This window comes from Nerophis ophidion, linkage group LG09 (genome assembly GCF_033978795.1).
Source record: "Nerophis ophidion isolate RoL-2023_Sa linkage group LG09, RoL_Noph_v1.0, whole genome shotgun sequence".
NCBI lineage: Eukaryota > Metazoa > Chordata > Actinopteri > Syngnathiformes > Syngnathidae > Nerophis > Nerophis ophidion.
Window position 1 is genome coordinate 25,494,826 of NC_084619.1, and position 14,704 is coordinate 25,509,529.

A 14,704-nucleotide genomic window follows, 5' to 3' on the forward strand; every position below is an offset into this window, starting at 1 on the left:
GATAATCAGAGGGGTGTGTCCACGGGTGTCTTGAGGCCAGTGTCTGAGGAAAGTCGATGGCAGATGCAAGGACGGCGCAAACTCCACAGATCTCCGGTAAGTGGCGACTTTTTACCACAATTTTCTCACCGAAACCTGCCGGTTGACAAATGATCGGGAACCCTGTTCGCTTGACCGCTCTGATCCATAGTAAAGCTTCACCTCCGGGAATTTTAAACAAGGAATCACCGTGTGTTTGTGTGGCTAAAGGCTAAAGCTTCCCAACTCCATCTTTCTACTTTGACTTCTCCATTATTAATTGAACAAATTGCAAAAGATTCAGCAACAAAGATGTTCAGAATACTGTTTAATTGCGCGATGAAAAGAGACGACTTTTAGCCGCAAACAGTGCTGCGCTAATATTTGCTGACAGTCTGTGACGTCACGCGCATGCGTTATCATTCCGCGACATTTTCAACAAGAAACTCAGCGGGAAATTTAAAATTGCAATTTAGTAAACTAAACCGGCTGTATTGGCATGTGTTGCAATGTTAATATTTCATCATTGATGTATAAAATATCAGACTGCGTGGTCGGTAGTAGTGGGTTTCTGTAGGCCTTTAAGATCTTTCAAACAAGCCCCTGATTGTCTCTGTGTGCAAAGTATACTCATGTTCAAAAACCCGTGCGCAAAGTGTGAAATAATAAACCACACCTTTCCCCTGGTGCATGCACTAACTTGCAACTATAGTGGAATAGAATACATTTTCATTTTTTTCTGTTCGCCGCCTTGCTCATTATCTTTGTGTTTTCTGACTATCCATCCATTTTCTACCGCTTATTCCCTTTTGGGGTCGCGGGGGTTTTCTGACTATGCAGTGTGAAATCTCAGGCACATGGCTAATTTGAATATGATTTGCAAATTCAAAAGGGGCGTGGACAGGGGCCAATCCAGCATGTGTGCTCAATTGCACGTTGATTGGGATGTACAAAACAACTGGCTTGGGTTGGCATGTGCTTGCACTTTAATACACCAGAATTTGTTTGTGCGTACAAAGTTTTCTAGATTTGAGCGAACACCATTTTTTTAACCAGAAAATCTACACCAGCCTTGATACATGAGACCCAGAAGTGTTGCTAGGTTGGAGAGGATCTTTTCTTACAAGGCAAATTTGATGTCTTGATCCACTGGGATGCTTGAAAATGAAGACTGACTTGGACCTTTTTGAAGACATAACAAAACATATATGTCTTACATCATCAGTTAACTGATTCCCAATTCAAGCATTAATTTAGTTTACCTGTGTTTGCTTGTATTCCCATCATCCATTTCTTCATCATGAAGCGTGATGAAGTATTGAACAGATATTCTGAGCCATCACGCAGCCTAAGGGGCCATAGAACGGGTGTTACAGACTACTCCGATGTACAAACCCCGTTTCCATATGAGTTGGAAAATTGTGTTAGATGTAAATATAAATGGAATACAATGATTTGCAAATCCCTTTCAACCCATATTCAATTGAATGCACTACAAAGACAAGATATTTGATGTTCAAACTCATAAACATTTTTTTTTGCAAATAATAATTAACTTAGAATTTCATGGCTGCAACACATGCCAAAGTAGTTGGGAAAGGACATGTTCACCATTCTGTTACGTCACCTTTTCTTTTAAAAATGCTCAATAAACGTTTGGGAACTGAGGAAAGTAATTGTTGAAGCTTTGAAAGTGGAATTCTTTCCCATTCTTGTTTTATGTAGAGCTTCAGTCGTTCAACAGTCCGGGGTCTTGTTGTCGTATTTTACACTTCATAATGCGCCACACATTTTCGATGGGAGACAGGTCTGGACTGCAGGCGGGCCAGGAAAGTACCCGCACTCTTTTTTTTACGAAGCCACGCTGTTGTAACACTTGTCTTGCTGAAATAAGCAGGGGCGTCCATGATAAAGTTGCTTGGATGACAACATTTGTTGCTCCAAAACCTGTATGGACCGTTCAGCATTAATGGTGCCTTCACAGATGTGTAAGTTACCCATGCCTTGGGCACTAATACATCCCCATACCATCACAGATGCTGGCTTTCGACCTCTGCGCCTATAACAATCTTAATGGTTATTTTCCTCTTTGTTCTGGAGGACACCACGTCCTCTGTTTCAAAATATAATTTGAAATGTGGACTCGTCAGACCATAGAACACCTTTCCACTTTGCATCAGTCCATCTTAGGTGAGCTCGGGCACAGCCAAGCCGGCGGCGTTTCAGGATATTGTTGATAAATGGGTTTGGCTTTGCATAGTAGAGTTTTAACTTGCACTTACGCATGTAGCGACCAACTGTAGTTACTGACAGTGGTTTTATGAAGTGTTTTTGAGCCCATTTGGTGATATCCTTTACACACTGATGTCTGTTTTTGATGCAATCCCGCCTGAGGAATCAAAAGTCCTTAATATCATCGCTTACGTGCAGTGATATCTCCAGATTCTCAGAACTTTTTGATGATTTTACGGACCGTAGATGGTCAAATCCCTAAATTCCTTGCAATAGCTCGTTGAGAAATGTTGTTCTAAAACTGTTCGACAATTTGCTTACAAAGTGGTGACCCTCAACCCATCCTTGTTTGTGAATTACTTAGCATTTAATGGAAGCTGCTTTTATACCCAATCATGGCACCCACCTGTTCCCAATTAGCCTGCACACCTGTGGGATGTTCCAAATAAGTGTTTGATGAGCATTCCTCAACTTTAGCAGTATTTATTGCCACCTTTCCCAACTTCTTTGTCACGTGTTGCTGGCATCAAATTCTAAAGTTAATGATTCTTTGTAAAAAAAAATGTTTATCAGTTTGAACATCAAATATGTTGTCTTTGTAGCATATTCAACTGAATATGGGTTGAAAATGATTTGCAAATAATTGTATTCCGTTTATATTTACATCTAACACAATTTCCCAACTCATATGGAAACGGGGTTTGTACATGTATATATTCGTAATTCTGAAGGTGTGAAATCAGTAACACCCGTCATTACTTTTTCATTCTTACCTTAAACGGAAGCAGTTGGGCTTTTTGGTGTAGTCTGGTGCATGGGAACACTCGGCGCCAAAGAGGTTCAGAGGCAGGCCACAAACAGAACTCTGCAGTACAACACAGGCTGACCATCGCTGACCACAATTTACTGTTCGCCTAATCATTCATGGCTTCTACATATTCATTCCACCTACCCTCAGTGTATCCTTTTTATCCTGATAAAAGCACAAGGTGTGTCCATATAAGACCACATGACACGAGTACCAGCCTCTGGAGGCTGCCTGTGGAAATAAGATAAGAGTGTGTACTGCTGACTGGAGACTTTGCAATTGCTGACCGCGCTGACTAGGACAATAAATGGAACTTCTCTTACTTTCTTTCCTCCAAGTTGAAGCTTTTGCTTCCTCTCAAGAGTTCCCTCCAGAGATTGCAGCACAGTAGTTTTATCCTGAAGCGGTTACAAATCAGTCAGGTTAATAGGTGTGTTCAATCCAAGCAGCCTCACTTCTGATGCATTTAAACTGTGTTCAATATTTACCATGTTGTCACAGCGCCCTCTTGTGGCTTTTGATTCGTCCTGCAGATCCTCGACTTCAAGGTTTTGAGTTGACTGGTTCTGTTGAGAAGAAGATTTTCACTGACGGAATTGTTTTCTTCCTCATTGAAATGTTTGAACTGTTTGTCTGGACAGAGACTGTTATTTGACAATAATACAACATTTCAATTAGCTTAAAGGACTAGTGAAATTAGATTTTCTTATTTAAACGGGGATAGCAGGTCCATTCTATGTGTAATACTTGATCATTTCGCGATATTGCCATATTTTTGCTGAAAGGATTTAGTAGAGAACATTGACGATAAAGTTTGCAACTTTTGGTCGCTAATAAAAAAGCCTTGCCTTTACCGGAAGTAGCAGACGATGTGCGCGTGACATCACCGGTGTGAGGACTCCTCAAATCCTCACATTGTTTATAATGTGAGCCACTAGCAGTAAGAGCAATTCGGACTGAGAAAGCGACGATTTCCTTATTAATTTGAGTGAGGATGAAAGATTTGTGGATGAGGAAAGTTAGAGTGGAGCACAAAAAAAAAAAAAGGGCGAAGGCTCCAGGCTGCGGCAGTGGGAGAGTTTCAGATGTAATTAGACACATTTACTAGGATCATTCTGGAAAATCCCCTATCTGCTTATTGTGTTTTAGTGAGATTCTGACCTCATACCTGAAAGTCGGATGGCTGCAGTAAACGCCAGTGTCTCTGAGAAAAGCCGCTGGATGAGGTCGCGTAATCCACTGAAGTCTCCAGTAAGAGCTGATTTAATATCACAATTTTCCCATCCCAAAAAAGGCTGGTTGACAAAGAGAAACATGTTCGCTTGACCGCTCTGTGGTAAAGCTTCACAACAAAGAAACACCGGCTGTGTTTCGGTGCTAAAGGCAGCTGCAATCCACCGCTTTCCACCAACAGCATTCTTATTTGACGTCTCCATTATTAATTGAACAAATTACAAAAGATTCAGCAACGCCAATGTCCAAAATACTGTGTAATTGCGCGATGAAAAGAGACGACTTTTAGCCGTAAGTGGTGCTGGGCTAATATTTCCCCTCCAACCAATAACGTCACAAACACGCGTCATCATACGCGTCATCATTCCGCGACGTTTTCAACAGGAAACTCCGTGGGAAATTTTAAATTGTAATTTAGTAAACTAAACCGGCCTTATTGGCATGTGTTGCATATTTCATCATTGATATATAAACGATCAGACTGCGTGGTCGGTAGTAGCGGGTTTCAGTAGGCCTTTAAAAATACATACTAGCTTCGGTGAGGACTCTAAATGACTATTGATCATCGTAGTCAAATCTGATTTATTAGATTGTATAGTAAGATAAGTCGTATCTATTGCGTTTTTTTAAGAGGGAAATAAACAGATTGTGATGATATAATACTTTACACTGACTGTCACTCAGTGACGTGCTGTCAGGGGAGGCAAGTGAGGCAGTGCCTCATCTGCCACCAGGTGGCTTAACCATGAGATGATCCAAAACGAAGTAGTAAAATAAAATAAGTTTTAATATTTCTATTTCGGTTCATGTTTTCTATGTGATTTTGGTGTGGTTACTGTATATTTTGATAATTTTCATGGTCAAAATCGCAGAAATTCCATGTTTCCTGATCAAAACAATGCAGCAGATTAGAAGTGAGGCAGACACAGGCGGTGCCTCCACGTGCGAGAAGGCGCATGCTTGTTGCCACGTGGAAAGGGCAGGTCTTGAGGCAGCAAGTACCTCTGCCTCAAGGTAGGGGGCGATATATTGTAAACTTGCAGTTCAATGCCTCAGCAGTACTCTGACTCGCCACATTGGGAGAAGTGGTGGCACTGAAGCTAGCAGACACAGGTATTTTCAGCAGAAGTCAGCATTTTTTCTTTTCTTTTTTTTTTTTTACTGTATTTATAACAAACATGGCATTTTTATTAGAGTAAGCCAGCGTTTGTGGGTGTTTTTTGTCAGATGCAAAAATATTGTTTCGTTTCTTGGAATTAAATTGAATTAAATGCATGTTTCTGACAATATGGAGGATTATATACTGTATCCAAGATTAAATACTTCTCTATACTGGACTTTAAGACAAAATGAATGCAATCATACAAAGTATGTTTTCATGGAGGATAGCTATTGCTGCTTTAGATACAAATGCAGAAAGGTAAGATACACTCCCAATACTTGATTTATTTTGTTAAAAGAAAATGGGACCGAAAAGTATTTAATAACAACTTTATCAAATAGTTTTTGGACCCAAAAAGAAGCTAAAAAAATATGTATGTCTCACCTGGTGTTTAGTTCACCGCATGTTAGTGCTGTCACTAGATATCAGTAATGTCACATGCATGTAAATTTATAAGGTCTAGTATTCCAAAATGTAGTAAAGATACAGTCAAAGGAAACTAGTCTTTCAATAAAGTGAACAAAACAGATTTCATTTGCAAATTTTTCCACTTCAAAAGACACTAAACCGCCCTGATAAACACAGTAGAGATTTGATAAAATTTAGTGAGTTCCTTAGCTCAGGCACTGCATCAATACTACATCGAACTTGAAAAAATAGACAAAGTAAAAGTCACATATGAACCTGCAGATGGATCATTACCTTTGCCAAAGGAAAGCTATACCTCTGTGGTAAGGCAGTGCTTTTCAGTGTGCGCCGGGTTCTATTTCCGGTGAGTCAGTTAGCGCTGTGTCTGACAGCGGTATGTCCCCCATGTTAAACCATCCTCTCAACACTATTAGTAAAATTATAGGTTTTAGAGGGTAATGTGAGACGTTTGCACAAAATAAACTTGTATTAATATTTAAAGAAGTTATGATGAATACAGTTGATCCATCTTCCCCACACACTGCTTTAAAAGGTGGGGCTTCAGCGGGTACTCAACTCACCTCCTTCCCACATAGGAAGGAGGGGGGTTAAATGTCCGATGATTTGACTGTGAGGTTGCTCGTCCAATCAGAATTGAATCTTTGACCATTTGAAGACAGCCCTAGTATCCACATAGTATATGTGTCCTGTGAGTGATGGACAACCAGTCCAGAGTGTCTTCTAAAAGTGACAAAGTCAGCTGGGATAAGCTATAGCTCACCAATAATTAAACCTAAACCGAATAAACGCCTGGTCCAAAATAAGTAGTTGTTTTTTTCTGTGAATAAAATGCAATAATGTTTTAAGCTAAATAGTGATCATGCAGAGAAAACAGATTATTGAGTCACTCTGTGAGAATTTTGGAATGAGTCGTCTTGCGTGGGCCAAAGAACAACTTGGGAGCAGATTTACTTGACAATGCCAAATATTGATATATTTCTTACAAAAGATCTGGCGACAGTAACACTGTGGATTGTGCTAAATAAATGTTGATTAGAGCCAGATTAGTAAGTATGACGTGTACTAAAAGTTTTTTCAACATTGACCTCACCTTTGAAAAGCCGGTGTTCTCTTCCATTTCTTCTCCACCGTTTGACTCCTCTTCCTCTTCGTCCTCTCTGTATTGGTAAATGTATTTCTGATTTTCAATACCTTCTGGAAGCTTCACTGGATCAGCAGCTGTTTCGTTCAAAATCACTGATGTCTTGCCAACGTGGTCCCTATTTGGAAAGGCTGCCCACGACTTTCTGTCTCTTATAGTTTGTGGTGGGTCTAGGGAACTGGTTTCTTTGTTATGACCCAGGAAGCTCTGGTTTTCAGACGGTAGTTTCAACTCAGTCACAAAAAGGTTGGGTTCTGAGGCTGTGGCCAGGTTTCGATAGAGCATAACTGGAGCTTTGCTCAGAGACGAGCAGCGGATGGAATCACTCAGTTGATCTGATGACTCCTCTTGGTTAGGCTGGTATATGATGTCTGAACAGATACTTTGCCGGAAATTGCTAGTTTGGTTCCAGATGTCCTCCAGCTCTTCTTCTTCCTCCTCAAACTGTTGGTGGTCCAGGTGGACAGGCTCTTGTTGTAGCTCTTCGCTGGATTTTGATTGGCCCACACACTCTGTCATCTTATTGCAGTCAATGCGTCCCACTTGGAGGGACATGAGTTTCCCCACGACCCCGATAATTTGGGTATCTGGATGAGGTGCATCAGGACAAAGTTTAATACTGCTAGAACTAGAGATGCCAGAGTCCACCGAGTCTTGACGGACATTCACAGCTGACTTCAGATTGACAACCATGTGAGAAGCTTGGTGGTGACACTGCCCTGGGTTGTCATCATTCACACTGCGGATCATTGCACTTTTGTGGTACTTGTGTCCATTCAGGTCCCGAATACATGTATGGACACTTGGGCACTGGTGTTTATGGGCAGCAACAGTGGAAAGGTGGGGGTGATTTACATAAATTGGGAGTTGGGAAGACTGGAATGTGTAATCATTCCCAGTTTTACTAAGTGATGACATTTCATTCCACTCCTGCTCTCTATCTTCCAGCTGACTGACCTGTTTCTTGTATAAGTCACTGCATGGTACTATCCGATTGTCATCTTCTTCCGAGGGAGCAGGAGGTGTGTTGAAAGTGCAGCCGTTATGAGGCAAGTCTTTCACAATAACTGTAGGCTTGTGTGTCTCAGAACTCATATTAGCTGCACTGATTGCGTTGGCCGTAGAGGGTCGAGCTTGTTTGAAAGAACTTAAGGCTGTGTGCCGCTGGAATTTGTCATCTGGATCAGTCCCAGCTCCCTTCTTGGACTCTGGAGGAGCAATGGTAATGATATCCGGAATCCTGGGGATGAGGGTCATGTCTTTGGGAAGGTCGAAACTCAGCACAGAACCCAAAGAGAGGAATCTGCAGTGGCCTCTTCCTTGACTGGCAGGTCCCTTTGAGACTGCATATGGTGTAATAGTGTTTTCTCCAGTGCACTCTATGTCCCTCAACAGGGGATTCTGCATGTCATCCACAGCGTCAATTCCATCCTCACACAGTGGTGCACTTTTCCTCCTCCGACCCTCTTTCAGTGGCCACGTGTGAGTGTCATATGTGAATGTCTCACTGGTGTAACGAGGCTCATCTGTTTCCTCGTCCACCCCCATGACTTTTTGGATAGTATGCCTGCGAGTGTCTCTCATTCTCTTTCTCTTCTTGCCTATTCTCTTGAGGCTACTAAAGATGGTGCTGTTTCCAGTCCTGCCGTTCAAAGGGTGAAAAGACACAGTCGCCTGAGGAACAGGCACCAAGGAGGATGGTGAGGATGAGGGTGGCAAAATGGTAGAGGAGGCTGAAGATGTTGAGTTGCTCTTTTGGCGAGGGAGTGTGATACTCTCATACACGGGAGCCACAGCCAAGTTGTTATCCTTAACATGCAAGTAGGTGCTCACCTGCAAGGAGAAGTTAAAGAGAAAAGTTTTAGCCAGCATACGAGTGAGTTTTTCTTAAATATAAGATTTCAAATTGCCTGACCACAAACATGTTGTTCTGATAGCGATGGGCTGCCATCTTGCAACCAGCAGGGACAAAAGTTATTTTATGTCTTACAGATGAATGGCACGGAAAGATGATCACATTTTTTAGCTTGAACCTTCCCAGCCTTTTTATTCCTGTACACGCCACCAATCCATGCAAAGGAAGTAATGGACGTGAAATAACTGTTAATAATGCACATCCATCTATATTCCGTTAGAAGCATCATTGGGGAGCCCAAAGTTTCAACATGCTGAGAAAAACATGGCCAATTATTGATGTAATTCAAAATATAAAAAAAAAAGTTCAAACACAACATCTGTGTAAACACATCTGGAACTGTGGTGGGGGGAAAAAACATCTAAACAATTAAAAATGAAATCTGAGAAGAAGGCCATTTTCTTTTGAAGCTGAAGTTAAGACTGAGCGGAAGAACACAATAAAATATGAAACAACTTGAAGAGGTCCTGCAGCTGTGTACATAGTCCAGAAAGTATTCACTGAATATGACCCCTATTTAAAATGGGTTTGTTAGATGATCCAACCTTTTGTCTCTTTCTGTGGGGTACTACAGGACACCTTTACCTACTCAGTGGCCTAGTGATTAGAGTGTCCGCCCTGAGATTGGTAGGTCGTGAGTTCAAATCCCGGCTGAGTCATACCAGAGACTATAAAAATGGGACCCATTACCTCCCTGCCTGGCACTCAGCATTAAGGGTTGGAATTGGGGGTTAAATCACCATAAATGATTCCCGGGCGCGGCACCGCTGCTGCCCACTGATCCCCTCACCTCCCAGGTGGTGATCAAGGGTGATGGGTCAAATGCAGAGAATAATTTCGCCACATCTAGTATGTGTGTGACAATCATTGGTACTTTAACTTTAACTGTGATTTTATGCACATTGTATCAGATACTATATAATGAACTGCACGACAAACACATCATCTAATTGGCTTAGTAAGATGCAGTGAACTATAACACCACTACAACCTACTGTCACAATACCGTATTTTTCGGACCACAGGGCGCACTGCAGATGAGCGGGTCAATTCAGGTCTGTATTCATACAAATGCTCAATGGGTTAAAAGGGTCATATTATGAAATGTTTATACATTTAAAACACTTCCTTGTGGGCGACATAACATGTAATGGTGGTTATTTGGTCAAAATGTTGCATAGATTATATTTTACGGACCAACTTCAAGCCGCTTTCTGACCGTCTATTCAGGATGCGTCATTTTGTGGACAGTCTTATTTATGTGGCTCCACTTCGACAGCCTCTTCTTCCCAGAATTAATCTGTCGGCGCACTGGATTTTAAGACACACTGTCGATTTTTGAGATAATGGATTTTGAGTGCGCACTACAGTCCGAAAAATACAGTAATACAAATGTTAAGGTAACACATTATTGGTTAATAAGCAAACATATATAGTTTTTTTTTAGCATGTATATTATGTATGTGTTTTCATAAATCATTGAGTATTGAACATAAAACCCCATAAATGCTCGGTAGTTAAATATTCATGTCTCATTCAATAATATTAAGCTTATAGACCAGTGGTTCTCAACCTTTTTTCAGTGATATACGCCCTGTGAACATTTTTTTTAATTCAAGTACCCCTTAATCAGAGCAAAGCATTTTTGGTTGAAAAAAATAGGTAAAGAAGTAAAATACAGCACTATGTCATCAGTTTCTGATTGATTAAATTGTATAACAGTGCAAAATATTGCTCATTTGTAGTGGTCTTTCTTGAACTATTTGGAAAAAAAGATATACAAATAACTAAAAACTTGATGAAAAATAAACAAGTGATTAAATTATAAATAAAGATTTCTACACATAAAAGTAATCATCAACTAAAAGTGCCCTCTTTGGGGATTGTAATAGAGATCCATCTGGATTCATGAACTTAATTCTAAACATTTCTTCACAAAAAAATTTATCTTTAACATCAATATTTATGGAACATGTCAACAAAAAAAATCTAGTTCTCAACACTGAATATTGCATTGTTGCATTTCTTTTCACAGTTTATGAACTTACATTCATATTTTGTTGAAGTATTATTCAATAAATATATTCATAAAGGATTTTTGAATTGTTGCTATTTTTAGAGTATTTAAAAAAAAATCTCCCGTACCCCTTGGCATACCCTCAAGTACCCCCAGGGGTACGCGTACCCCCATTTGAGAACCACTGTTATAGACGTTATGGTTGATAAAAGTAACACACCTCTATTGTGCTCCTTTCATAGATCAATCCATTAAATGTGCTTCGTCACAGCAAAATTTATTGGGTTCTTTGTTTGCATGACCGCTGTGCAAGAGAATATAACAAAGCGGTTTGATGGCTTTTTTTCTAACTCCCTCATAAAGTTTAACCAAACTCAGGGTGGGGGTGAGTAAAATAATGAGCATTTAAATTCAAATATTTCTCTTTACTCTCACACAATCCAGCATATGACAACAGTTGTTCCTAATATGGTTGAGAAGATGAAGCATGCAGTCCCAGCACACGATGAGGCGCAGCATGCCATGCCGATTCACACACCCTGCAATTTACCTCATTTGCACTTTGCCGATAAATCTTTTTCTTTCGCTTTAAACTACCCAAAGTATTTTCCAAAATACCCTGGCAGCGCTTCCAAAAGTTTTTACAGGCAGGCACAGTGGGCTAAAGGAGAAGATGAGGATAAAAGGCACATATGAAGGGCATAACAGAAGGAAATGGACAAAGAAGATAGTGAAGGAGTGCAAAGCTTTAGCGGTCCAACATATTGTGGTGTCTTGAACGCCATTCAGTGGGTAACCTCCAATACAAAGGGGAAGGACTTACCCTGTGGAGGGGCTCAGAAGTCTCTTTCAAAACCTCATCAATCCGAGCAGGAGAGTCAAGCACCTGAACCTGGTTGTCTCCTGTGTTACCAAAGCTAAGGATGAGGTTGACCGTGCCCCCCAATGAGGGACTGATGGGTTCTTTTCTGACCATGATGGCGGGTGTGGGAGACTCTGATTGCAGGGACTCACCATCCCGCTGAGCAACGCTTTTCATGATTTCATAGCCGTCCTCTGGCTGCTGCACATGTCCAGGGAACAGGTCTGAGATCTGAGTGTCTCCCTCTATCTTTGATGTTCTTTGTTCTGAGATTGCTTTTGAAGACTGACAGGACTCATAAGAATATATATCCTAAATAAAAGAAGTAGAAGAGGAAACATTTAGCAAATTATTGTTTCAAACTGTATGCAGGGTTTGTTATACTGTTTATAGTCTTGCGCAGGTCTATCTTAACCAGTCTCTCCAGGATTTCGCAGGCTGTGAATGTCGCGGCCTAAAATGCCTGAATTAGCAGCAGCTTTTTCAGAAAATTGCAACCAACGTCTCAATGATTTGTGGCGCGTTTGTTTTCCATAACACCGAGATAAGTTGATGACTTTATGAACTGCCTCTCAATGTTTTAAGTGTTCCTTGTAACCTTAACCTCAAAAAGCACAGGATCAAAAAAAACAACAACTTACTACTGTGTTGATATTTTACTTGTTATATACCACACAAGCTGACATATGATACCACATGGACAAAGATAAGACCTGGGGGAAAGTTCTATGGTCAGATGAAACAAAAATTTAGCTATTTGGCCACAATACCCAGCAATATGTTTGGAGGAGAAAAGGTGAGGCCTTTAATCCCAGCACACCAAACCTACCGTCAAGCATGGTGGTAGTAGTATTTTGCTCTGAGCCGGTTTTGCTGCCAATGGAACTGGTGCTTTACAGAGAGTAAATTAAACAATGAAAAAGGAGGATTACCTCCAAATTCTTCAGAACAATCTTAAATCAGTTGGGTGTTCCAACAGGACAATGACCTCAAATACACATCAAAAGTGGTAAAGGAATGGCTAAATCAGACTACAATTAAGGTTTTGGAATTGCCTTCTCACAGTCCTGACTTAAACGTGTGGCCAATACTAAAAAAAAAAAAAAAGTCAGTGTCAGAAAACGAACAAACTTAGTTGAACTGCACCAATTTTGTCAAGAGGAGTGGTCACAAATTCAACCAGAAGCTTGTAGATGGCTACCAAAAGCGCCCTATTGCAGTGAAACTTGCCAAGGGACATGTAAACAAATATTAACATTGCTGGATGTGTACTTTTGACCAAGAAGATTTGGTCAAATTTTAGGTAGACCCATAATAAATTCATAAAATAACCATCCATCCATCCATCCATTTTCTACCACTTATTCCCTTTTGGAGTCGCGTGGGGCGCTGGCGCCTATCTCAGCTACAATCGGGCGGAAGGCGGGGTACACCCTGGACAAGTCGCCACCTCATCACAGGGTTATGGCCCATCGTAGGGCCATAAAATAACCAGACTTAATGAATATTTTTTTTTGACCAACAAGCATGTCCTCCAATCACTCGATCACAAAAAAAAAAAGAGTTGTAGAAATTATTAGAAAATCAAGACAGCTATGTGAATGGAAACTTTTGACCACGACTGTACATATAATTTGAAGTTCATCTTCTATTTAAAAAGCAAGTATTTGTCTACTGCATGAAGTGACACTTTATAAATTTACCTCTGTTAATTGGGAGAATGTGGCCTCAGAATAAATGTTATCAATTAAGTGCTCCTGTCTCCGCGTCCTATGCATCCACTCTTTTTTCTTCGCTCCCCAGTGCACCGAAATCCACCCAAGCATACTTTGCAGTTCCTCCATGCGCTCTCCTACCTGAAACACATTACTGAAGGTCAGCAGAAGTGGAAACACATGCCCTAGTGATATTTTCAAGGCCTACAGTGAGTCATGTGTACATGACCAACTCACCATCTGAGACAGGTGATGTTCTTTGTCTAAAATGTTTGTCCCAGTCGCCGCCAGCTCATCAAACTCCTCAAACTTCTGTTCAATTTGTTTATCGAGCTCTGTGGCCAGTGGGCTCAGCCCATCTTCCCTCAGATGCAAGGACGTTTCAGAGAAAATGCATGACCTGGTGTCTTCTGTCCATGAGCTATCCGCAAAAGGGAGGGTGAGGTAAGAAGTGTTGGAGGGGACAAGGAACAGAGATGTGAGAAAAGTAATTTACAAAACATGACTATACCCAGACCTCCACCCTGAAAGGACATCCCTCTGCTTGTCAGACCCAGACCAGAAAACATGTACTAACTTCCTCAGCATGTCATATTTCACTGGGGACCTGTGCTTGACTGCAAGAACTTTGTGTTCTTTAGTGTTTCAAAGTGGATTAACATCTGGCCCTGAAAGGGGTTAATACCCCTGTGTCTTGCTTACATCAGGGTGAGGTAGCTCCTGAAGAAGCCTTGGAGATGACAAAACTCTTGCAGACGGGATTTGATCTCCGTCACGCTCTTTCCCAACTCTGTCCAGGCCTGCAGTGTTGTGTGAATGCTCGCCCACAGTACACACACTTTATCTGGGCAGAGCTCCCTCAAACAAGAACCCTGTTTCTCCATCTCCTTCACTTTGTCTGCGAGAACGTCATAGTCGATCTGTGGAGAATCGCAGCAAAAAAGATAAATAATCAACATATTTGGTACTTTTACATGACTATGCTCCACTTGTAACTTTGCCCATAACTTCGTTCTCATAGCTTGTGTTTGCAATTCAGCAGAAGAGCATATGGCCTGCATTTGTTGGATCAGACTATAGCAAACTAGCCAATGTGGCCATTTTTTTTCTCCCTTTTGACAAAGCAGTAATTAATAATGGGAGCAATATTTTATCATGTCTGCACTTTAAAA

At 41.0% G+C, this 14,704-nt stretch overlaps 1 protein-coding gene across 5 annotated transcripts in view; it reads right to left on the reverse strand.

Annotated features, from left to right (window-relative positions):
* The window catches only part of LOC133559181 (uncharacterized), an 80,548-nt gene that overhangs the window by 9,594 nt on the left and 56,250 nt on the right, over positions 1 to 14,704 (reverse strand). For 4 of the 5 annotated variants that reach the window (XM_061910666.1, XM_061910667.1, XM_061910665.1 and 1 more), the window contains 12 exons: positions 14,235 to 14,452; positions 13,770 to 13,953; positions 13,521 to 13,673; positions 11,779 to 12,129; positions 11,506 to 11,616; positions 6,973 to 8,856; positions 3,547 to 3,624; positions 3,382 to 3,456; positions 3,203 to 3,289; positions 3,024 to 3,115; positions 1,281 to 1,366; positions 1,143 to 1,200 (listed from right to left, as the gene is read on the reverse strand). In XM_061910666.1, coding sequence (XP_061766650.1) covers positions 1,143 to 1,200; positions 1,281 to 1,366; positions 3,024 to 3,115; positions 3,203 to 3,289; positions 3,382 to 3,456; positions 3,547 to 3,624; positions 6,973 to 8,856; positions 11,506 to 11,616; positions 11,779 to 12,129; positions 13,521 to 13,673; positions 13,770 to 13,953; positions 14,235 to 14,452 — 3,377 coding nt within the window. The remainder of the gene's footprint in view (positions 1 to 1,142; positions 1,201 to 1,280; positions 1,367 to 3,023; positions 3,116 to 3,202; positions 3,290 to 3,381; positions 3,457 to 3,546; positions 3,625 to 6,972; positions 8,857 to 11,505; positions 11,617 to 11,778; positions 12,130 to 13,520; positions 13,674 to 13,769; positions 13,954 to 14,234; positions 14,453 to 14,704) is intronic. The other variant, XM_061910668.1, reaches the window with a different exon arrangement.